This window comes from Nuphar pumila, chromosome 6, assembly GCF_984573655.1.
Source record: "Nuphar pumila chromosome 6, dmNupPumi1.hap1.1, whole genome shotgun sequence".
NCBI classification, from domain to species: domain Eukaryota; kingdom Viridiplantae; phylum Streptophyta; class Magnoliopsida; order Nymphaeales; family Nymphaeaceae; genus Nuphar; species Nuphar pumila.
In genome coordinates, this window is record NC_143254.1 from 56,663,947 (window position 1) to 56,690,888 (window position 26,942).

At 36.1% G+C, this 26,942-nt stretch overlaps 1 protein-coding gene across 1 annotated transcript in view; it reads right to left on the reverse strand.

Moving 5' to 3' along the window:
- Positions 1-26,493, reverse strand: part of LOC149834881 (protein MRG1-like) — a 163,565-nt gene extending 137,072 nt beyond the window's left edge. The window contains exons 1-4 of the mRNA XM_090009476.1: positions 26,463-26,493; positions 26,294-26,334; positions 26,054-26,158; positions 10,317-10,396 (exon numbers count right to left, since the gene is read on the reverse strand). Of these exons, the coding sequence (XP_089865602.1) occupies positions 10,317-10,396; positions 26,054-26,158; positions 26,294-26,334; positions 26,463-26,493 (257 nt within the window). The remainder of the gene's footprint in view (positions 1-10,316; positions 10,397-26,053; positions 26,159-26,293; positions 26,335-26,462) is intronic.
- Between the last annotated feature and the right edge of the window lie 449 nt (positions 26,494-26,942).

The following is a 26,942-nucleotide window of genomic DNA, read 5'->3' on the forward strand; positions in this document are numbered from 1 at the left end:
TCTTCGACAATATAAAATAACATTAAAGGCAAGAAACTTTGGAGATTCGTGATGAGCACTACTCCCAAACCATCTTTGAAGCTCACCAAAATCGAAGGTGTTAAAAAGGCCCTTGAAGGAGATGATTGCATTGAGGCTATCCATGAGCATCAATTAAAGGTAGAAGATTGGAAAAACAATTATGCTAAGCTTTTAGCAATGTTTATGAACAATGTTAACATAAAAATATGTACCAACATTGCTAAGTTTAGAAGAGTCAATGAGGCATGGTTCTTTCTTAAGAATATGTATACCCAAAAAAACCTTGCTAGATAATATTTTTCATAAGACAAGATTAGAACCCCCAAACAAGAGAACATAAATGTTTGTAATTGTTATTTTGGCTCATCTTTGAGATGAATTAGCACTTTTTTAGCCAAAATGGGTGGCCACTGAAAATATTAAACTTAAATGAGAGCAAGTTGAGAGAGAATACTTCAAATTTCTTCATGGCTTGAGGCCGAAATTTAAACAAGTTAGGTCATCGCTCCTTCGTAGGACTTCGACAATGCCTCTTGAAAATACACTTGTCGAGATATGCCAAGAGGAGACTCGCCTTGGCATGACCAATGTTGTCATAATCGGTATCGGCCCAGTATCGTTTGGCCAACTATTCAGGTGAATCGGTCAATATTGATACTCAAGGGAATTGATTTGAATCGACCAAAAATAATTAAAAAATATTATGTGTCAATCAGAACGTGACACAAGCTAAAGCTATTAAAATAATATTAAAAAATAATTTAAAGTATCTTTTACTTTTATTAAAAAATAGCCAACTCAGGGGTGAAGCATATTGATTTTCTGCTGAAACGATAAGTATCGGCCAATATAGGCTGATACGAACCGATACTGACAACATTGGGCATGACTACCAAGGGTGAAGATGTTTTGGTCGTTACTAGGCTGAGTAACAATGTAAGGGCTTATAAACCCCCTCACTTTGTATAGCAAAATAGCTATAATAGTGGATATAGGAAGGGTGTTATTTATTATTATTTAATGGACCAAGATATATTAAACTGATTTCCCAAAGCTTAAAGGCAAAGTTGCTTTCGTTGGAGAAATCACAACCAAGGAAGAATCTAGCAAGAATTAAGGAGATACTAAAGACACTCGTAGTCAAATATCGGAAGCACTACAACAACTCCTCAAATCATCTTATACTTCGGGTGTCTCTATTGCATCTTCTTCATTTCCTCTAGGTACGTGGATTCTTGACTCAAGTGTTTCCTTTCATATGACCCCTCATGAGAATGCTCTTTCCGAAATTTGCACTAATTTTATTTCATCTTATGTCTCAACCGCCGATGGGACTTATTTAAAAATAAATAATATTGAAACTCTTGATTCAAAATTTTTACAAAAATTTCTTGTTCCAAAAAATAAGGGTTGTTCTAAAATTAAATTCATTTTTTTTTCTCCGCCTCTCAAATTTTTTACCATGGATGTAAAATTTTTTTTTCATCTAAAGATTGCACCGTGTAGGATCTCGAGTGAGAAAAGCTAATTGGGCAAGGTCATAGGAGAGGCAATCTTTATTTCATGGACTTTTTAACTCTTTCACCCAAGTCATTTGGTAATTATGTCCAAGACAAAAATATTGATAATTGGCATAAAAAACTTGGGCATCCTAGTTTTTCGAATATGCATATCTTTCCTTTTTTAGAAAATATTTGTAATGAAAAAGATATATCTTGTAAAGATTGCATTTTTAAAAAAAAATGAGTCATTTCTTTCCCTCATAGATCTTTCATTTCTACATGTTCTTTTGAATTAGTGCATTTGGATGGATGGGCCTTTCTCCTGTCATATCGAAATGAGGTTACTCCTATTATATTATTTTTGTTGATGATTTCACTAGATATACATGAGTTTATTTTCTAAATTTTAAATTCAATGTGTTCATTAAAAAACAATTTCTTAGCAACATATCTATTCTGAGATCTGATTCAGGAGCAGAATATATGTCAAATGATTTCCAAAATTATTTGAAACAAAATGACATTTATCATCAAAGGTCTTACCCTAGAACTCCTCAACAAAATGGGGTAGCGGAATACGACTCTTCTTGTTTTTAGGGACATTCCAAAAAAAAAATTAGGTCGAAGTCTATTTAACCTCAATCTACTTAATAAATAGAATACCTTCATCCGCTTTACAAATTGTCTTTCCATTTGAAAAACTTTTCAAAATGACACCCGGTTTTAAAAGATTAAGAATTTTTGGTTGTAAGTGTTATATGCTTACTCATAAAAATGATAAACTGTCTCCAAAAGCTATTGAGTGTGTTTACTTGGGATATGGGGAAAATAAAAAAGGGTATCGTTGTTTTGACCCAAACAACAAACTTTATGTTTCTAAAGACGTTACTTTCCTAGAAAATGAAAATGAATTTGATAACAAAGGAACTAAAGAGGAAGTTGACTATATATTTCTATTTGATCTCTTACCAAGACATGATGAATCTAACAAGTTTGACTCTAATGATGTTTTTTTATTCTTGTTTGAATGATGATTCTAGTAATGAACATCCCGTTGTTCATGAGGTATGTCATAGAAATGAAAGTTTAATTGAAGATGCATCTAATAATATGCATGTTTATACTCGACGTGAACAAGGTAATTATTCATGTGCGCTTGTCAAGTTCTCTTAAAATATATCATTAGAGGAATCCCAACTTAGGAGATCTAATTGAATCTCTAATGCTCCTAGTAGATTTGTATCTTATGATTCATTTTCTCCCAACTTTAGGGCATGTCTAATAACTCTACACTCTTATTATGAATCATCTCATCATAATGATGCCAAACAAAATCCTCGTTGGATTGAAGCAACGGAAATGGAGCTTGATGACATTAGGAAAGCCAAGTCTTAGGAAATAGTTGATCTTCCTCAAGACAAGAAACCTATAGGATGTAGGTGGGTGTTTAAAGTCAAGATCAAAAGTGACAGATCTTTAAAAAGGTATAAAGTAAGATTGGTTGTCAAAGCGTAGGCTCAAGAATATGGAGTAGATTATGAAGAAACCTCTGCCCTTGTCGCTAGGATGACTAGTGTTTGAATCTTAATTGTTATTGCCTCTATCCAACAATGGCCAATTTATCAACTAGATCTTAAGAATGACTTTTTAAATGGAGAACTTTGTGAGGAAGTTTACATGGATACCTTGCCTTAATGGCAAAATTTTGAAACAAAAAAAGGTTGTCTATGGTGTTAACTAAAACTCTAAGACTTGGTATGATCAATTTAGTAATGTTACGATAAGTTTAAGTTTTATTTATTGTTATACCAACATTGTTCTCTTTGTCAAGAAAAGAGGTACTAATATTGTGATATCTCTATTATATGTTGATGACATGATCATTACAAGAAATGACAAAGGAGTTACTGAAATTAAATTTGTTTTAAAGAAAAAATTCGATACATCTGACTTGGGATATGTTAGATATTTTTTAAGAATTGAGGTTACATACTCACCCAGAGGATATATTCTCTCCAATATAAAATCGGTTGCTGATATATATGCTAGGTCTAAAATTTCTGATAAAAAGGTGGAGACCCCAGAAATCATAAATGCCAAATTCAGATTTGAAGATATGCACTGCTCGAAGATCCTACTCCTTATGACCAATTGATTGGATCTCTCATCTACCTTCCTATCATTCAACTTGATATCATTCATGCGGTTCATGCAGTAAGTCAGTTCCAACATGCTCCCACCACAGTGCACATGAGCGCACCAATGAGGATTATACGATATATTAAAAACACAATCTCAAAAGGGATTTTTTATCTTCATCCTTAGATTTAATTGTTTACACTGATGGGGTGATAATCCAAATAATAGAATATCAACTATTGGTTTTTGTGTTTTCTTAGGGGATTCCTTAATTTTTTGGAGGTGCAAGAAACAACAGGAGGTCTCTTTGTCTTCAACTAAAGCAAAATATAGAACAATGACTATGACAATAATGGAGCTTATATGTCTAAAAACTTTTCTCCAGGACATGCGAGTTTGCATCTTTAAACCTTTGAAAATGTGTTGTGACAACAAACGTGTAATTTACATTGTAAGCAACCACACCTTCCATAAAAGAAAGCACATTGAGATGGACTGCCATTTTCATATTCATAGAACTGCCCTTCCACTGACAGATCTTGTTGTTGAGGAAATCTAGAAGAGTATAGGAAGGGAGGAAGAAGAAAACTCATGAAGCGAACTCATGCTTTTTGGGAATCAGCAGCCTCTCGTTCATTCAATAGGCTGCGGTAAACTTTAGTGATATTAAATAGGGTTACAACCTTTTTACAAGGACAAAAATGCCTTGTATAAGAAAAGTAAAATCCAACATTCAACATTATAAAACTCGATATGCATATAGATCCAATAAGGGATCCAGATCCAATTCCATTCATATTCTAATACCCTCCCTCAAGTTGTGCATGGGAGTAAACCATGTGCAACTTGTTCTTCAGATACCAGAAACGGTTCCTAGTGAGACCTTTTGTGAACACATCAACAACTTGGTCTTCTGAAGACACATAAACTGGTTCAATTTCTTTGTCTGCTATCTTTTTTCTGATGAAATGATGGTGAATCTCGATATGCTTGGTACGGCTGTGATGGACAGGGTTGATTACAATTTGTATGGCACTTTTATTATCACACATAAGATTTGAACTTGAGACATTCTCTCCCATCTCTGCAAGTAGATGCCTAATCCAGGTCACTTCAGCTATGGCAGCTGCCATAGATCTATACTCAGCTTCTGTGCTAGATCTTGCTACAGCCTTCTGTTTTCTGCTGCTCCATGAGATAAGATTTTTTTCAATAAAAACACAGTACCCTGAAACAGATCTCCTTTCATCTGGGTCCCCTGCCCAATATGCATCTGTGTAGGCCAATATCTCATGTTTTGGTGTACCACATGAAGACTGAACATATGTGAGTCTATCACCCACAGTGCCTTTTAGATAGCGAAGAATACGTTTGACGGCATCCATGTGACCAGTTTTCGGTTCATGCATGAACTGAGATACTTGATTTACAGAATATATGATATTTGTTCTGGTAAAAGTGAGGTACTGTAACATACCCACTATATTGTGGTACTTGCTTGCATCAGGATACAACTCACCATTACAAATGCTGAGCTTTTGATTGACAACACTGGGTGTAGGCAGAGGTTTGCAATCTGTCAGTCCTGCTTTGGCCAGAAGATCAAGAGTGTATTTGTGTTGAGTCAATGACATGTTTCCATCTTGTCTGTCCACCTCTACACCAAGAAAATATCGCAGTTTCCCAAGATCTTTCATCTTGAACTGCATACTTAGTAACACTTTAATTCGTTGAATGTGGTCAGAAGCATTACCAGTGATTACGATATCATCAACATATATGAGTAGGAAAACCACAGTGGTTCCACCCTTGTATATGAATAGAGAATGATCTAGTTGGGACCGGATGAAACCGTGGTTCTGGATTTCTAAGGAGAAGCTTTCAAACCAAGATCTAGAGGCATGCTTTAAGCCATACAATGTTCTGGTTAATTTACATACATATTCCCTTGGGTCTCCCTCTGCATAACCTTGAGGCTGCTCCATGTAAACCTCTTCTTTTAAGTCCCCATGCAGAAATGCATTTTTAACATCAAGCTGACTAAGAGTCCACTCATGTTCAATTGTCAGGCCAAGAATAATACGAATAGTTCCCATTTTCACCACTGGGTTGAATGTCTCCTCGTAATCTTGACTGTATTCTTGAGTAAAACCTTAAACAACAAGGTGTGCTTTGTATCGTTCAATGCTACCGTCTGGTTTATATTTAATCTTATAAACCCATTTTGAGCCAACAACATTCTTATCTGGGGGACGCCCAACTATCTCCCATGTCTGGCATTCATGAAGCGCCTCAATTTCCTCATTCATCGCTTCAATCCATTTGTTAGAATGAATAGCTTGACAAAAATCAAGTGGTTCTTCATGTTGTTTTGTATTCTATTGCAATTTTGAGGATTTTGGGGATTGAACCAGCAGTTGGCTTTGATGTGGCCACGTTTGTTGCACTGATAGCAAATGGGAACACTCTTGCTGTTTTGACTTCCTGTAAATGGATGGGGTGATCCACTGGGAGTGGGAAGCAATTTGTGTCCTCCTTGCCCACCCCTCCCTCTTCCTCGTCCTCCACCAAAATAATTGTCCGCACGTCCGCGCCCTAAACCAAAGCCTGTAACAAGGACTTCATGAGAATCAGATTGTCCACTTGTTTCACCTGTTAAACCCTTCAACGTGGCTTCATATTGTAACATCTTGGCTCGCAGATCTTCAAAGCTAGGGAGCTCAGGTAGACATAACAAAGAGGTCACAAACACATGATATTCTTGTCCCAATGCATTCAATGTCTGTTGGACCATGTCTCTATCTGATACCTTACACCCCACCACAGCCAGCAGATCAGTGATACTCTTGACTTTGTTTAGGAACTCCATAATAGTCATAGTCCCCTTTTTGAGTAATTGGAATTCACACTTAAGGTACATGATTCTAGCTTCTAAAATCTGCGAGTATGTATGAACCAATCTTTCCCACAGCTTCTTGGCATAGCAATCATCAGAAATGGCAATAAGAACTTCCTGGGATAAAGTGGAGGTAATATATGCAACTAGAGCTTGGTCACGTTTCATCCAGGAAATAAAATCAGGGTTTTGAGTGAGTTTAGTCAAGATAGCTTCACCTGCATCTTTAATTTTCTGCACAACAAATTCTGACGGGGTTGTGACAGACTCATCCAAGTGTCCAAAGAGGTCCTGACTTTTAATAAAATGAATAATCTGTCTTTTCCAGGTCAAAAAGTTATTGTTATTGAGTTTCTCTGAAACGAGTTGACCCAAAAAGCTAGAAGAAAGAGCAGATTGGGGAAAAGAAGAATCCATGATCAGATTGAGACAAAAGAGTTCTATGAGAAGTTAAGATACAACACACAGAGACAACACTTAAAGATTTGAGAAAGCTGCAGGATGAAATAAATATGAGTACTACCAAAAGAAGTGCATTATTTAAGCTTCAACAATCTCAACTTGCTACTCTAGCTGAGGAGAATGAAGACACTGATGAAGAGCTGGTGGAATGGCAAGCTAAGTTTGAATAAAGAATTGCACAGCTGCAAACTAAAATAAATAAGCTGGAAAGGGATCTGGAGGACACAACGATAACAAGTGCCTTTTTTTTTTAGATCAGGCAAACTGCAAGCTAACGATGTTGTTAACAAACTGCAGGCTAACGATGTTGTTAGCAGAATCTAAATATCTCAAATAATATGTTGATGTGATTCAAACCAAGAAGCATACGCTGAAACTAATGAAACTAATGTGTAACGTGAAACAAGAAAGATACCCTCAATGAAATACGCAGATCAGAGTCCAAGAAATCAGCCAAAAGTATTGATTTTCTGATGTTAAAGACAACAACCCAGAAAATTGATAATTTAACAGCAACCCAGAAAAATAATATGAATGAAATAAAGTTAAACAGGGTTGTATCACGTTTTAATAGCAATAATGAAATAAAGCTAAACAGGATCGTATCACGTTTTAACAGCAACCCAAAAATATAAAGAATATCAGAGGAGACGTTAAGAGAAAAGAATGAGACATTAAGAGAGAGGAAGAAAGGAAACAGACAAGGGGTTTGAGGGAAAAGAATATCAGAGGAAGAAAAGGTAAGAGGACGATGGAAGAAGGGTTTGGATTTTTTTTTTTGAAACAAACCTCTTTGACGCACTTTTCTGGAAGATTCTGATGACGCCTTTAGGCTCGTGGCTCTGATACCATCATAGAACTGCCCTTCCACTGACAGATCTTGTTGTTGAGGAAATCTAGAAGAGTATAGGAAGGGAGGAAGAAGAGAACTCGTGCTTTTTGGGAATCAACAGCCTCTCATTCATTCAATAGGCTGCGGTAAACTTTAGTGATATTAAATAGGGTTACAACCTTTTTACAAGGACAAAAATGCCCTGTATAAGAAAAATAAAATACAACATTCAACATTATAAAACTCGATATGGATATGGATCCAATAAGGGATCCAGATCCAATTCCATTCATATTCTAATACATATGTGATAAGCTATGTAACTGGGACACGACACTTAGGGTGTCACATGTGTCGACATGGGTACTGATACCTGGACACGATAAATGTTGTGTCCTATATTATATTATATTACATATTTTCAATATATAATATATATTTTAGATATATAATATATATTTTTTACTATATATTTAATCGTGTCCTCATACCCATATTTTTTGGAATTGTCGTGTTGTACCCTCCATACCTGTACTCGTACCCAAGTGACATAGGTGATGAGTATCTGAAATGAACTATTAAGTTATTGTATGTCACATCGAAGTACTAGCTTGTAGATTTTTCCACCAAAGCCATTCCTACAACTCGTTTTATTTTTCTCCTTCACAAACTTTCAGTGCGCCTCACCGTAAGTTTGAGGGAGGGTGTTAAAATGTGTATATATATATACATATAGGGGTGGCAATTTCTGACACGACCCGCCAACCCGCCTCTTAGGCGGGTTCGGGTTGGGCTTAAGCCAACCCGTTTAATAAACGGGTCGACCCGTGTAATCCGTTTATTAAACAGGTCGAGTTCGGGTTGGAGGTATGCCAACCCGCCAACCCGTTTAATAAACGGGTTAGGCGGGTGGGTCGACCTGCCAACCTGACCCGCCAACCCGCCAACCCGAACCGTCAACCCGCCAACCTGCCTACCTGCCAACCCGATCCATCAACCCGCCAACCCGACCCGCCAAACTGACCCGCGAACCTGAAAACCTGTTTACCCGACCCAACCCATTTATTAAATGGGTTGGCGGGTCGTGTCGGATTACCCGTTTATTAAACGGGTCGGGTTCGGGTTGAGGTATGCTGACACGCCAACCCGCCAACCCGACCCGCCAACCCGACCCGATTGCCACCCCTATATACATACACTATTGTATATATCATAGTCACATGTATCGTTCAACATAATTTCTCGAGATTTCTTGAAGAGATTTTGAAAAGTTGATAAATCCCGAGAAAAGCTCAAGAGTTTAAAATTTTGAAAAAAAAAATATAAATAACAAAAAAACTAAGAAAATAATAAGTTTCGCATTATTTTTCTTTTAAAAATATAAAGAAACATGTTTTAAATGTTTTAAAATATAAAAGAAACAAAAAAATAGGAAATGCAAGCTTAAATTTTAAAAAAAATATAAAAAACTATCACGATATTATCGTGATACTTTCAAAATATATACGATATCGACGACAGTGGTATATATACATATATATTTTTTAATATATATATATATATATATATATATATATATATATATATATATATATATGTGTGTGTGTGTGTGTGTGTAGTTTTGCAATTTTGTAATTTGTCATGCCCACCAGGGGCATTTTTTTCTTTTACCCATTATAATTTGAACATTTCCTAGTGGACTGTTTTTGTCTTTTTTCCTATTTTTTATTTTTTTCTTTTCTTTTCATTGTTTTACTAAGGGCACTATGGTATTTAACCATAGAGTCATTGGGACTCTTCCCAACGATCATAAATAAGACAATTGGGGAGCTCCCAAACTCTATGGGAGCCCTCCCTTGGTCCTTTTGCTGTATAAATAGGGGCTGTTAGCCCCTCTCCTATTCCATGCTTTTCTTAGCATTTTCTCAATACAACATTGATTATTTTTATGTGTTTGTGTTCCTATTTGTGAGCATTGTGCTTAGCCCTTTGTGGTTCTTTGTATCTTTCCCATTAGTGGCTTCTTACTTGTGTGGTTGTGCACTCTTTATAGCCCCTTGTGGCATCTCTTTTGTGCATTTGAGTTTTATTACATCAGCCAGTTGACAGCCCTATTCACCCCTAAAAGATTTAAAAATTCCTTTTGTATTTTACATTAGCTCATAAAATAACTCTGATGCAACCTTGTTTAGGACAATCAGGCCATTCTTGTCTAGTATACACAATTGACAGCAGACAGTTTGTTCAGTTGCTCAGAAATCTTGGTTACTTCACAAACTTGATGAACACAGGCCAGCAGTTCAGATGCTCATGGCAAACCTGGTTTTATTGTATAACACCAAGATATCCAAGGTACAACGGAGAATGGAAACAAAAAGGTAAGACTTATTATCACAATACAAGGCCATAATATGCACAAAAGGGCATAATGCAGCCCCTTTTGAATAAGCTGTATCCGACTTACATGCCATCCTTCTTTGTCCGGTGCTCAAGATAGATCTTCAAAATATCATCCACATTTGGCACACGAGGAAGTTTAACAAGCTGCAATAGAAACTACAATTGTCAATAAGGTCACAAATTTTTAAAGAAAAAAATGCTTCCCTGTTTTTAATGAGATGTACTGATGGCATTAAAAACAAATTTGAATAAAATAAGACACATCTCTGGCCCAAACTACGAAAGAATTGTGAAAACTGCCCTAGATTGGCAAACTTTATCGAGAGAACCGAGAAGGAATGGAGGGGAAGAGGAGGAGAGAGAGAAGAACTCGGCTATGCTGGGAATCGGCAGCCAGAACCTTAGCTGCACTAATTCTTCATTAACATTAATAGGGTTTACAAACCTTTTTTTACATGGACAAAACTGTCCTGTATAAGTAATATATATTACATCCATATACAAACTCGTGTCGGATATGGATCCTCTACTGGATCCATATTCTAATAAGAATTACAAGAGCTTCAAGGCCGATTGCCCAATATAGCAAAAGATCTACAACAATAAAGCAAAGCTGGATCATGAACATAAACCCACAATCACAACTTGCAATATTAATTTAGGTACAAAAATGAAACAATGAGAACAAAATACAAGAGCACTGAACACCTAAGAGTAGCCTGAATCAAACCCACTTGCAGAAATCACACCACAACAACAACAACAACAATGGCTTCATCCCAAACAATTGGGGTCGGCGATATGAACCAAAAAGAAAATTATTTTGGGTCCTCCACATGAATCCTTCTCCTCCACTCATTTCTATCCAATGTCATGTCCTCGGTGAGGTTCAAAGCATTCATATCCTTTCTTATCATCTTCATCCAAGTCTTCTTAGGCCTACCCCAAACTCTTTTAGCTAATATATTTTCCCATTTCTCCATCCTTCTAACTGGAGCATCATTAGGCCTTCGCCGAATATGCCCAAACCATCGTAAACGATTCTCACTCATCTTATTTTCAATGGATGCAATGCCTACCTTCTTACGTATTTCCTCGTTCTGAATCTTATCTTTTAGTGTCTTTCCACACATCCATCGAAGCATACGCATCTTAGTTACACTCATTTTTTGAAAATGATGTCTCTTGGCAGCCCAACATTCCGTACCATATAGTAAAGCGGGTCTAATTGTCGTCCTATAAAACTTCACCTTCAACCGCAATGGCATTCTACGATCGCACAACACTTCAATTGCACTTTTTCATTTCATCCACCCAACCTTAATCCTATGATTTACATCTCCATCAATTTCTCCATTCTTTTGAATGATAGATCCCAAATATTTGAAAGTCATCCACCGCTATTTCTTGCTTACCAAACTTCACTACACTCTCATCACTACTTCGTTGCTTACTAAACCGATATTCCATATATCTTGTCTTACACTTACTCAACGTAAAACCTCTTGCTTCCAAAGTCTGTCTCCATAATTCTAACTTAGCATTAACCTCAGCTCTAGACTCATCAATCAAAACAATATCATCAGCAAACAACATACACTACGGCACATTTTATTGAAGTGATCTCGTAAGCTCATCCATCACTATAGCAAATAGGAAAGGGCTTAATGCAGATCCTTGATCTAACCCAACCATTATAGGAAAATTGGTTGTCGCCCCTCCACAAGTGCGGACATTGGTTACTACTCTTTCGTACATATCTTTAATTATACTAATGTACTTGAGAGAAACACTTTTCTTCATCATTGTCCACCAGAGAACATCCCTAGGTACTCTATTGTATGCCTTCTCCAAATCAATAAAAACCATATGAAAATCTTTGTTCCCCTCTCTATATCTCTCAATAAGTTGTCTAAGAAGATGTATAGCTTCTATAGTTGATCTTTCAGGCATAAAACCAAATTGATTCTCCGATATCATGGCAACCTTCTTCAACCTATACTCAATCACCCTCGCCCAAAGTTTCATAGTATGACTCATGAGTTTTATACCACGATAATTTGTGCAATCTTGTATATCATCCTTATTCTTATAGAGAGGCACCAAAGTACTCTTCCTTCACTCATTAGGCAGCTTATTTGTCCGCCAAATCTTGTTAAAAAGATTGGCCAACCATACTAAACCTTTCTCACCCAAGCATTTCCAAGCCTTGATGGGTATACCATCTGGGCCAACTGCATTTCTGGATTGCATTTTCTTCAAAGCCTCTGCAATTTCTTTCTTTTGAATCGTGCGCATGAAGTCATGGTTTATCTCATGAAAAGGAATGGAGAAATCTCCAAGATCCTGGGCATGCCTTCCATAAAATAGCTTATCAAAATAATTTTTTCATCTCTCCTTAATCTCCTCATCTTTAACTAAAACCCTTTGCGTTGCATCTTTGATACATCTAACCATACCCAGATCCCTCAATTTCGTATCTCTCATCTTTGCAAGCCTATAAATATCCTTTTCGCCCTCCTTGGTATCCAACTTGTCATAGACCTCCTTGTTGAGAAACTCGGTTTTGATGTCTACACTGTCTTATTTGATTTTGTATGATATGATAATATGTTCTCTTGAAATAATGTTATATTATGACTGAATATGTTTTGCCTTAAATCTAACGAGTATTTGATGCAAGGATATCTCACCCAATAAGGATGGAGACTTCCTGTTCAAGTACAACTATGGTGCAATCATACTCCTTGAAGAAAAAGCTTGATGAGCCATGCTTTCCTAAAGTTCAAATGAAGATATCGGCTACCTCAAGATGAAGATTTTTTCTTCTTTAGAGTCATATGTAACAGAACCTTCAGGATCTTGCATTTTGCATATTACATACTCATTCATACATTCTATATCATAAAAGTATACGATAGTTTCAAAAAGCTTCTTTTTTGAAAACCAATAAGTGTACCTTCTTACAACTTTTTATGAAAAAGACTTTTTGTCATATAATAAGTGTACCTTCTTACAACTTTTTATGAAAAAGACTTTTTGTCATATAATAAGTGTACCTTCTTACAACCTTTTATGAAAAAGACTTTTTGTCATATAATCATTGTACCTCACACTATATACAAGACAACATGAAAAAAGGAATGTAGGAAAAAGACAAAAACATAACATCGACTACATGGAGAAAACAAATAAAATATGTTTTTTGAAAAGACCTTAGTTATCTTCTCTAATGAAATGTTTCTTAAAAAAAAAAAGAAGACAAAAACATAAATCGGCTACACATAAGAAAAACAAATAAAATATGGTTTTAAAAGGACTATAGTTACTTTTTCTCATAACCATAGAATGTCGACTTACTTGAAGTCATCATTCTCTTTACAAAGCATTAAATGCCTTCTGTAACAAATCCTTGTTAAATATTCTTCTCAAAGAATGTCGACCTTCCTTTTGGTCCTCATTCTCTCTGGAGACTTTGAAATACACAACATAAAGAAAACACTTGACATGACTATGTACAAATAAATATCTCAAAACACTCATAGTACTTACACTCATTTAAAGCAAAGAAGTACTAATGTACCTCAAATCATTAATTAGAATAAAGACAAAACTACAACCCAACGTTCAATGTACTATTGTAAGAAATAGACTTTTTACATAAAATATGTATTACCTAAAAACAATACAACGACTAGTGTACCCTCTATTTTACTCTTCTGGAAAAAGGCATTCTCGATCTTCTCTAAAAGATATTTTTGAAATGACATAACATTTCACATTTCAAAAAGTTACAATTTCAAAATGTAACGACTACTTTTTATAAGCTATATAAACACACACACATAAACTATTCAAATGAGAGGAATGGAATAGACGTGTGAGCTTACAAAGAGAAAAAGTTCTATTCGTGATTTGAAAAGAGAGCTTTGAAAAAGAAAAGAGAAAAAGTCAAGTCCAGCTCTTTGACAAAGAGTATCCTCTGAGTGACAAACAGAACATTCTTAGAATCCTTCATTCGTGCATTCATATCATTCTGAAGGTTCTATAGGAAGTATTGTAACTCTGTTATTCACTGTATTCCTTCTTTGTTTAAAGAAGTAGACCTCTGTGAAAGAGGGTGTTGCCCTTCTCTGTTGAGAGAAGAAGACCTCTTGGGAAGAGGGTGTGCCCCTTCTCTGTTGAGAGAAGAAGACCTCTTGGGAAGAGGGTGTTGTACTATTTATCCGGTAACTCGGATGTTATAGTGGAATCTCAAGTGGTTTGCTTGGGGACTGGATGTAGGTCTGGATATTGACCGAACCAGTATAACGTCTGTGTTTTATGTGTTGTGCCTTATTGCTTAATTATTTTTTTTTATCGATCATAATCAAATTTCACTATTCACCCCCCCCTCTAGTGGAATTTCATTTGGTATCAGAGCAGGTTTGCTGGTTTCGACGTAACAAGTCTTCCAGCACAAATGGCATCTACCTCTTATGCTCGTGATATTGAAGGTCAACACGCATCTCGTCCTCCCTTCTTCAATGGCTCCAACTATGGATATTGGAAGTGCAGAATGGCTATCTTTCTCAAATCCATAGACTTTGCTGTATGGAAAATTGTTGAGCATCCATACACATCTCCATCCGCAGACTATAACTTATGGTCTGATGAAGAAAAGAAAATGGCAAACTTAAATGCAAAGGCTATGAATGCCTTATATTGTGCCATTGATCAAAATGAATTCAACAGAATATCTATATGAGAATCTGCTTATGACATTTGGCATTCTTTGGAGGTGATTCATGAAGGAACCAACAAAGTTAAAGAAGCCAAAATATCATCTCTTGTTAGAAAATATGAGTTGTTCAAAATGAACAAAGATGAACCCATCATAGAGATGTTTACCAGATTCACCAACATCACCAACGATCTGAAATCTCTGGGTGTAACATATTCCCAGATTGAAAAGGTGAAGAAAATCTTGAGATCTCTCACAACTGATTGGGAGAGAAAGACCACTGCTATTGAAGAAGCTCAAGATTTATCTAAGCTTACATTGGACGACTTAATAGGCAATCTTATGGCCTATGAAGTCCACATGAAAGAAAGAAGGGAAGAAGAGCAACCAGTAAAGAAAACTCTAGCTTTCCCAGCCCTATCTGAGAATGAAGACTCAGATAAAGAATCAGAAATTGCGCTACTTACCAGAAAATTCCAGCGCTTCATGAGAAAGAATCGGCTTCCAAACAGGCACAAGGAAAGAAAAGATCTTAAAGAAGATCCCATGTGCTTTCAGTGTAATAAGCCAGGGCACTTAAAACGTGACTGTCCCCTTCTCAAAAGAAAGTCCAAGACTGAGGAACCAAAGAAGAGGTTCTTCAAGAAAAAGGCTCTGCATGCTCAATGGGATGATTCAGAACCATCCACTAGTGAAGAGTCAAGTGATGATGAAGCCGAAACTGCAAATATGTGCTTCATGGCAAACGAAAGTTCTGTAAGTGAAATCTCTGATTTTTCCTTTGAAGAACTTCTAGATGCTTTTCAAGAACTATTTGAAGAATCTAGAAAATTGAGTTTTAAAAATAAAGCTTTAAAATCTGAAAATTTAGAGCTTTCTCAAGAGAATGAAAAACTCAGCAGTGAAAATTCTGAGTTGAAAAAGAAAAATCGTTTGCTTATATCTGAAATTTCTTCTACTAGCTCCAAAACTAAAGATATGCAAGTAGAAATTTCAGAGCTAAAAAGTAAAACTGAGAACCTCATGAAAACGGTTTTCAAGTTTACTAAAGGTAAAGAGAACTTGGATAAACTCTTATCCTCTCAGAAGGTCTCCTTTTACAAGAATGGGATTGGCTATTCTCATTTCAAAAAACCTTCTTGTATAAATCAAAAGACCACATTTGTGAAAAGTTCATCTGAACCAAATAAGGAGTATTATATTGATAATCTTTTTAACTCCTCTAAAGAGATAGACAAACCCAAATCCAAATGGATATGGGTTCCAAAGTCTAACAAAAAAGGACCCGATTGGGTACCAAAAAGAAGATTTACTTAATGTTTTGCAGGCTCCAAAGAATAACAGATGGATACTAGATAGTGGATGTTCAAAGCACATGACAGGACATCCAGACCTTTTTGCTGTTCTTCATCATAAAGAAGGAGGAACCGTCACCTTTGGAGATAACAACAAAGGTTTGATAATTGGTATTGGAAATATTGGTAACATAGACAAACCTCTTATCAAAGACGTTCTCCTTGTTAAAGGCTTAAAACATAACCTACTAAGTATCAGTCAAATGTGTGACACAGGTTATAATGTTAGCTTTAATCATGATGCATGCCTCATAGCTGACACAAATGAAAACATCATCTTAAAAGGTATAAGAAAGAATAATATATACGAACTATACCTAGAAAACATCACAGAACATTGTCTTATAGCTAATAATGACACTCAACATCTATGGCACATGAGAATGGGCCATGTCAATTCAAAATACATGTCCAAACTAGCTAAAAATAAATTAGTACGTGGGTTACCCAACATATCTTTTAAAAAGGATTATTTTTGTGATGCATGTCAATTAGGAAAATTGTCAAAATCTCCTTTCAAATCAAAAAATGTCATCTCAAGTAAAAGACCTTTAGAGCTTCTCCACCTGGACCTTTTTGGTCCTTCTAGGGTAGCTAGCCTTAATCATAATAGATATGTTTTTGTCATTGTAGATGATTACTCAAGATTTACTTGGGTAATATTTTTGAAAAACAAAAGTGACACGTTTTGTCAGTTTGAAATCTTATGTAAAAAATTACAAAACGAAAAATCATGTTCTATTGTTAAAATCCGTAGTGACCATGGAGGAGAATTTGAAAATGAACTCTTTGAAAATTTTTGTAACTTGCATGGTATTTCTCATAACTTTGCCTTCCCTAGAGCTGCACCTCAAAATGGTGTAGTAGAAAGAAAGAATAGAACCCTTCAGGAATCTGCTAGGACTATGCTCCAACACAATAATCTTGTAAAATCTTTTTGGGCAGAAGCTGTTAATACTGCATGCTACATAACAAATAGAGTTCTCATTAGACCCTTATTAAATAAAACTCCCTATGAACTATTCTATGACAGAACTCCAAGAATAGACTACTTCAAAGTCTTTGGATGTAAATGCTTTATCCTAAACACAAAAGATAGCCTGGATAAGTTTGATGCTAAATCTGTTGAAGGCACATTCTTAGGATATTCAAGTCATAGTAAAGCATACAGAGTTTTCAATAAGTGTCATAATACTATTGAAGAATCTATGCATGTTAGTTTTTGTGAATCTATTGATCAATCTGTTCATATACAAACTAATGATGATGTTGAAAGTACAGATTTATTTTTAGATAACACAGCTAAGTCTAATGAAGATGATCACCAAAGAACCTTTGTCGATATCAAAGATCATCCTCAAAAGCAGATTTTGGGAGAACTAACAAAGGGGGTTCAAACTAGAGCTCAGCTAGAACGGATTGCAAACATGGCATTCATTTCTCAACTTGAACCAAAGAAGATTGATGAAGCCATCATTGATGAGTTCTGGATGCTAGCCATGACTGAAGAACTGAATCAATTCCAAAGAAATGACGTTTGGGATCTTGTGCCGAGACCAAAGGATCATCCAATCATTGGGACAAGATGGATCTTCAGAAACAAGCTAGACGAAACAGGTAATGTTATAAGAAACAAGGCCAGACTAGTAGCTCAAGGATACAACCAGGAGGAAGGTATTGACTTTGATGAAACATTTGCTCCTGTTGCTAGACTTGAATCTATTAGAATGCTCTTAGCATATGCAAGCTATATGGATTTCAAATTATTTCAAATGGATGTTAAAAGTGCTTTCTTAAATGGTTTTATAAATGAAGAAGTCTATGTAAAACAACCTCCAGGATTTGAAAATGAACAATACCCAGATCATGTTTTTAAACTCAAACGTGCTTTGTATGGTTTAAAACAAGCACCTCGTGCTTGGTACGAAAGACTTAAAACCTTTTTATTAAAAACTGGTTTTTCTGTTGGCAAAGCAGATTCTACACTATTTGTCAAAGTAGTGGATAATCATACCCTAATTGTTCAAATCTATGTCGACGACATCATCTTTGGATCTTCTAACAGCACTCTCTGTGAAGATTTTTCTAAGTCCATGCAGAAGGAATTCGAAATGAGTATGATGGGAGAACTCACCTACTTTCTTGGACTGCATATTAAGCAAACCAAGGATGGAGTTTTCATAAACCAATCTAAGTATGCTCATGAACTTCTGAAGAGGTTCAACATGAACTCAACTGCTTCAAAATCCACTCCTATGAGCACTACTACTGTGTTGGACAAAGATGAAGATGGTAAGACTGTTGATACAAAGGTATACCGAGGTATGATAGGATCACTTCTTTATTTAACTGCTAGCCGTCCAGATATAATGTTTAGTGTTTGCTTGTGTGCTAGATTCCAGTCAAACCCAAAAGAATCACATCTTAAAGCTGTAAAAAGAATAATGAGATATTTAAAAGACACAGTTGATTTTGGATTATTCTATTCAAAATCCTCTACATTTGATCTAATCTCATACAGTGATGCTGACTTTGCTAGAAGTAAATCTGACAGAAAAAGCACAAGTGGAACATGTCACATGCTAGGGCACTCACTGGTATCATGGTTCAGTAAGAAACAGAATTGTGTATCATTATCAACTACTGAAGCCAAATACATTGCTGCTAGCCTAGCTTGTACTCAAGTTATCTGGATGAAACAAACATTAAAAGATTTTGGTTTAAATTTTGAAAATACAACTATTTTTTGTGATAATACAAGTGCTATAAACCTATCTAAGAATCCTATTTTATACTCACGAACTAAGCACATTCAAATAAGACACCACTTCTTAAGAGAACAAGTCTTAAACAACATAATTAAACTAGAATTCATACCCACTAATCAACAGTTAGCAGACATATTCACTAAATCATTAAAACATGAAGACTTCACACGAATTAGAAGAGAACTAGGAATATGTAAACTAAGTGACTTATAAATTAATCACACTTAATATAATACTTCTTATAAGTTTTGTTAAAATCTTATTTTAAATTTTTTTTTTTCTTCTTATCGATTTGTGTTAGTCAAACTAGGTTTCCATATTCACGTATACTCTAAACTCTTATAAGACACATTCTTTATGTCTTTCAACTTGTCATCTTTCAAGTACACATCCATAATGACTCCTTGTCCTATCTCCTTTCACTCATATCCATAAGAACTAATTATATTAAAAGCTATCATGACATTGTTCACATCACTCATCTCATATCTCCTTTATTATTTGTTGTCCTTTTGTGAAAACTTCTCTTACGTTAAGTTGATTCACCTTCAACATGATAACATATTATTCTATGAGAAATCTTACTTTTCGAATTTTAGTCAAAATCGAATGATGTTTTTTTTGGTTCTTTTTACCTTCTTCTAAAGATCTAGTTGCTATGTTTTTACGTATAAATTTTACTATATCATTTGTTATATCATATAGTATGTACACTCTATTTTTTCCTTTCCTCCTATCAAGACACTTCACTAAGACATTAATGCCTTTCATGAAAAATTCAAATGATTATCCTCTCGTACCACCTTTTAAGTTATTATATTTACTATATCATCTATTATATCATAGCCTAAGAACAACCTATTATCATCTCTTCATGGTTTACATCTTTTACGAAAAAATACTGTAAAATTCTCTTTTTAAAAAAAAACTTGTACTCCACTCATTAGTACGTTTTGTATCACCATTTTATCTCTCTCTACATTATACGAAGTTCCTTTTCATCCGTGACCATGACTCTCTCACATATTTTATATCTCTCTCCAATCGAGATTCATTAACACCTTGTCCTTCACTCCACTTTATGTCATACAATTTCTATCCAACTTCAAGTGATTGATGTCCTTTATGACCACTCTCATTTCTTTTACATATCTGTATCACCCTCCTTTATATCTATTCACACTCCTTTCACGTATATCAAAATATACACTTCTTAAATAAGAAATTATTGCATTTCCTCATACTCTCATGTTTGTCCTATTCCAAACTCCCTCTTCACGATTTTGGAATGCTTTCACATAAAGTAAATTCTTGAAAAAGTTGTTTGTTCTTATTAGGCCATTATTCACTCTCTATTCTTCATGATCTTCACGAAAATCTTTAAAAACTCTTGAATCATTCTTTCTCTTACGTTTAATATGACACTCCATACTCAATTCATGTCTCTTCTCACTATCCAACAAGAATGCCCATAGTAAATTTGTTACATATATAGAAAAATTATTTCGAAACTATGTCCTTCTTAATATCTATGCTAATATAAAACACTTTCTTCCAAAATTGATTTGATTTGTCATTCACAAGTCTCTTATTTTACAACTCACGCATTTCCTCATTTCATATCAACAATTATTTTCTTCCTTCTATTTAATCAATTGGTTCATCTCTTACCATTCCATTCGATCTTTTCTATCCTTATACAAATTTTCTCTCGGCTCTAGCTCCTTTCTCTCCTAGTGCTTTATTTTCAAGACACTCGAAAATGACTTCCTCTTCTACCAATGTGATCACCTCCGCCGATCTAAGGTATCCTGATTTGTTTCACACCTACACCTCACTCTGCTCTCGCCCCATTCATGAAGGAAAATTGATCAACTTTGACGACTTCATGTTCTTCGACTTAGACACCTATCTCCCCGAACTCAAACCTCTCATAGGATCTTCATCCCCAGCCGCCTATTATCCTGAACTAGTTCGACTGTTTTATACCAACTTCTCTTCTGATCATGAACAAACCTCAATCACCAGCAAAGTCCGAGGACAGCTGATGATTTTCAATGCTTCCGACCTAGGTAGAATTCTAAATCTACCTTCCACTGGTACCGACCTTAACGCCATAGTACCAATCGACCGATCGGTACTTCGAAAAATACTTCTCTGCACCAACTGCTACCAACTTCCGTGGCACATGAGGAATCTCCAACCTCAAGCTCAGCTACTTGCCCAGATTCTCTTCCACAACCTCTATCCCAAGCATCCCCGCCAGGGATTAGTTCCTCGAAAAATCTCTCTTCTTATTTACGCCATCCTTTCTTCTCTTCCGATAAATTGGTCATCCATTATTTTCAACCTCTTTATTCGTTATCAGAAATTTGAGCCTCTTCTTTTTGGGTGTTTTATAACTCCCATTTTCAACTACTTCCAAGTACCACTTCACAACGAAGTCATCCTCCGACCCTCTCACGTCCTCGATGCTACCACCTTCAATCTAAGGTCCCTGCACATGCCCGGCTCTGATGAAGCAGATCCAATATCCTCCTTCAATTACTTTTCTGCTATGATGGATATCGAGCAAACTCAAGATCGAATCCTTCGTAATCAAGCCCTGTTGCAGCAGACTCGCAAGCGGAATCGTGCCACCCGGATGCCTTCACCTTCTCAACCTTCGAGATAGACGTTTTTTTATATTTAGTCTGTAATAACTTTTTTTTTACTCTGATCCCTCCTTTTTGTCCATGACAAAGGGGGAGAAAACCTGTCTCCATTATTGGAGAAATACTCTCTCTTCAAACATTATTTCACCTTTTTTATCATATTATTATTTCTATGCATAATGTCTTTTTGACAGGGGGAGCATATTTTGTCATCATCAAAAAGGGGGAGAATGTTGAGAAACTCGGTTTTGATGTCACATAATATGATACACTGTCTTATTTGATTTTGTATGATATGATAATATGTTCTCTTGAAATAATGTTATATTATGACTGAATATGTTTTGCCTTAAATCTAACGAGTATTTGATGCAAGGATATCTCACCCAATAAGGATGGAGACTTCCTGTTCAAGTACAACTATGGTGCAATCATACTCCTTGAAGAAAAAGCTTGATGAGCCATGCTTTCCTAAAGTTCAAATGAAGATATCGGCTACCTCAAGATGAAGATTTTTTCTTCTTTAGAGTCATATGTAACAGAACCTTCAGGATCTTGCATTTTGCATATTACATACTCATTCATACATTCTATATCATAAAAGTATACGATAGTTTCAAAAAGCTTCTTTTTTGAAAACCAATAAGTGTACCTTCTTACAACTTTTTATGAAAAAGACTTTTTGTCATATAATAAGTGTACCTTCTTACAACTTTTTATGAAAAAGACTTTTTGTCATATAATAAGTGTACCTTCTTACAACCTTTTATGAAAAAGACTTTTTGTCATATAATCATTGTACCTCACACTATATACAAGACAACATGAAAAAAGGAATATAGGAAAAAGACAAAAACATAACATCGACTACATGGAGAAAACAAATAAAATATGTTTTTTGAAAAGACCTTAGTTATCTTCTCTAATGAAATGTTTCTTAAAAAAAAAAAGAAGACAAAAACATAAATCGGCTACACATAAGAAAAACAAATAAAATATGGTTTTAAAAGAACTATAGTTACTTTTTCTCATAACCATAGAATGTCGACTTACTTGAAGTCATCATTCTCTTTACAAAGCATTAAATGCCTTCTGTAACAAATCCTTGTTAAATATTCTTCTCAAAGAATGTCGACCTTCCTTTTGGTCCTCATTCTCTCTGGAGACTTTGAAATACACAACATAAAGAAAACACTTGACATGACTATGTACAAATAAATATCTCAAAACACTCATAGTACTTACACTCATTTAAAGCAAAGAAGTACTAATGTACCTCAAATCATTAATTAGAATAAAGACAAAACTACAACCCAACGTTCAATGTACTATTGTAAGAAATAGACTTTTTACATAAAATATGTATTACCTAAAAACAATACAACGACTAGTGTACCCTCTATTTTACTCTTCTGGAAAAAGGCATTCTCGATCTTCTCTAAAAGATATTTTTGAAATGACATAACATTTCACATTTCAAAAAGTTACAATTTCAAAATGTAACGACTACTTTTTATAAGCTATATAAACACACACACATAAACTATTCAAATGAGAGGAATGGAATAGACGTGTGAGCTTACAAAGAGAAAAAGTTCTATTCGTGATTTGAAAAGAGAGCCTTGAAAAAGAAAAGAGAAAAAGTCAAGTCCAGCTCTTTGACAAAGAGTATCCTCTGAGTGACAAACAGAACATTCTTAGAATCCTTCATTCGTGCATTCATATCATTCTAAAGGTTCTATAGGAAGTATTGTAACTCTGTTATTCACTGTATTCCTTCTTTGTTTAAAGAAGTAGACCTCTGTGAAAGAGGGTGTTGCCCTTCTCTGTTGAGAGAAGAAGACCTCTTGGGAAGAGGGTGTGCCCCTTCTCTGTTGAGAGAAGAAGACCTCTTGGGAAGAGGGTGTTGTACTATTTATCCGGTAACTCGGATGTTATAGTGGAATCTCAAGTGGTTTGCTTGGGGACTGGATGTAGGTCTGGATATTGACCGAACCAGTATAACGTCTGTGTTTTATGTGTTGTGCCTTATTGCTTAATTATTTTTTTTTATCGATCATAATCAAATTTCACTATTCACCCCCCCCTCTAGTGGAATTTCACTCCTTATATACTTTATCCCTCACGTTTCGAACTACTTTTTTAGCTTCCTTCTTTGCTACCATATACTTCTCCAAATTCTCATTATCATGACTCTTACTTATATTTCTATAACACTCTCTTTTAACCTTAATAGCTAATTTGACATCTTCGTTCCACCATGATGTATCCTTACCTAGCGGTGCACCGCCTTTAGACTCACCCAAAACCTCTTTCGCCACCTTTCGCATGTAACCCGCTATCTTATTCAACATTGATTATGCATCCTCCTCGAGACACCAATTAGCTTCCTTAGCTACCTGTTATACAAACATTCATTGTTGAGCTCCTTTCAGTGCCCACCACTTAATTCTAGGATCTATCCTATGTCTATCCCTTTTGTGGCATTTTCTAATTTTAAGATCTAAAATTAAGACTCTATGCGGTGTAGCTACACTTTCTCCCGGTATAACCTTAGAATCGATACAACAACCCCTATCTCTCTTTCTGAGTAGGAAAAAATCTATCTGACTCTTATTAACCCCACTTTTAAATGTTACTAGGTGAGACTCCCTCTTCCTAAACCATGTGTTGGCTAAAATCAAATCATAGGACAAACCAAAATCTAAAATCCTTTCTCCACTTTCGTTTCTTTCTCCTATACCATAGCCTCCATGGATACTCTCAAATACATCCCTACTAATGCCTACATGTCCATTAAGGTCTCCGCCGATGAAAATCTTTTCTCCATGAGATATCCCTTCTACTACTCCGTCTAAATCTTCCCAAAAATGACGCTTAATGAAATCGTCTAAACCGACTTGAGGTGCATAAACATTAATAAAATTAATAATATCCGTACCTACTACTAATCTAATAAGTATAATCCTATCCCCCTTCCTACAGACCTCAACTACATTATCTATAAACTCACGACTAATAACAATCCCAACTCCATTCTTATTCCTATGTATTCCTGAATACCAAATCTTATATCCCCAAGGTTGTATCACTTTTGCTTTTTCACCTACCCATTTGGTCTCTTGTAAACATAAAATATCAATCTTTCTCCTACAAATAACATCTACTAACTCTACAAACTTACCAGTTAAAGACCCTATGTTCCAAGTGGCTAACCTAATTGTATGGTCTTGAACTATCTTTTTTACCCTCACCCGTTCAACAAAGTGCGGGAACCCTTGCCTATTTGACCCCACCCCCGGGTGCCGGTTAGACGCATCGCTTCTGGGCAATGTCCTAGCTACCCTTGCCCACTTATCACTGCCTCTGGGCCTATAGAGTACAGAGCGTCGCTTAGTAGGGACTGCCCCAACGAAATTCGCATATTGGTTCATATTCATAGGGTGTGACTAAGTTTTTACATTGGCTGTCACTGACCTACCGCAACCCTCCTCCGTTATCCGATCTTGGGACAGACAGTGTATAACTAAGTAGTTATGCACAGGATAAAAAAACACGGCCTAAAAATGTATAAAAAACAAGTTTTTTTTAAAAGAAACGACATGAAAATGCCACAAAAGGAGAATTTGGCGGAAGTACATAAAAAATACCTTGAATCGTCGCTCATCGAGGGGGGCTACCTCCGTCACCCGTGTCGGATCTCCCAAGGCGTGAAAACCCCCTCTCTGCCGCTGAGAGAGAGAGAGAGATGTGCGGTGGGAGCTTCGTCTACCTCTGACGAGCTTCCTACACGCGCGCACGCGAAAGAGAGAGAGAGAGAGAGAGAGAGAGAGAGAGAGAGAGAGAGAGAGAGAGAGAGGGCGGTTAATCGGGTTTGAGGGTTGGGGGAAGGCACCGACGAGCTTTGTCTGCCTCCTACGACCCAGGTTCCAGCGATCCAAAGAGAGAGAGAGAGAGAGAGAGAGAGAGAGAGAGAGAGAGAGAGAGAGAGAGAGAGAGAGAGTATCTGGTAGACGGGCTTCGTCTGCCTCCGGCAACCCCCCTTGATTTACACCAAAAAATTGAATGAGAATCCCTGAGCCTTTCAGAAATCAACGAAATCCCAAAATCCACTTTGCCTACGAATGCCGATTCACGAAAATCTCAACCCCTCCTTGTTCCACCCATGAGAAAGGTAAGGAGGGAGTGTGGAAAGGCCTCACTAGATAGTGGTTGGCTGCTTGCAGTGGGGGTTGGGTTGCAGCACAAGAGAAATCACACCACTCATTATAATAAATGGAAACAAGGTTATGAGAAATTACCTTACCCAGTTGTGTCACAAATTTCCAATCATCAACCAGCTGCTTCTGCAAAGTGGAAGGAAATTGAATCTTCACAAGCTTTTCAGGCAATTCAGTGTCATTCCCCTAACAGTTTAGATATCAAGCAATTTTATTCAAAATCCAAATCAGAGAACAAGAATGGCATGCACACATGCAGGCACGCCTTTTCATTTATTTCCTTTTGTCACTGAAATGCATGCATTTTCAACAGTCATATACCTCAACACCAGAGCTGCCTTTTCTTTTCTTTCCTTTTTCCACTGAAAGCAAAAATAATCTAACCAGTTTTAGTAAAAGTACCCAATGAAATTCTCTAAAATTGATTTAAACAACCTTCAACACAAAATGGATAGAAGTAACAAATGATACATGAATGACACTGTATAACCTGATAAGTTCTTGACAGAGACAGACACCATGACTATGAAACCTACACTGACTATACTAATACAGTTATGATGGAAAATTGTACCTATACATGCATGCACAGTTGCACACACATGCACACAAAGAGACAGACACCTTGACTATCAAAACTACACTGACTATACTGCTGCAATTATGAAGGGAAAAATACATCTACACGCATGCATAGACGTGCACACACAAACTCATTTATTTAAGTGTGGCTAGAGCAACAAGTACAGAAAATCTTAGCAAGCAACAATATGCATGTATACTCCTATGTCACGAGTGCATTCCCAGGGATTTCTAGGAAAATTTTTATCTCCCATATAAGTAATGTCCATGTCTAAAACAGATCTATAAGTGAGCAAAGATTGTCATAGAGACATTCTAGGAGTGGCACGGAACCCAAGACATTCCAAATCATACTCCTAATGCCAAATTGAAATGCATTTGTACTAAC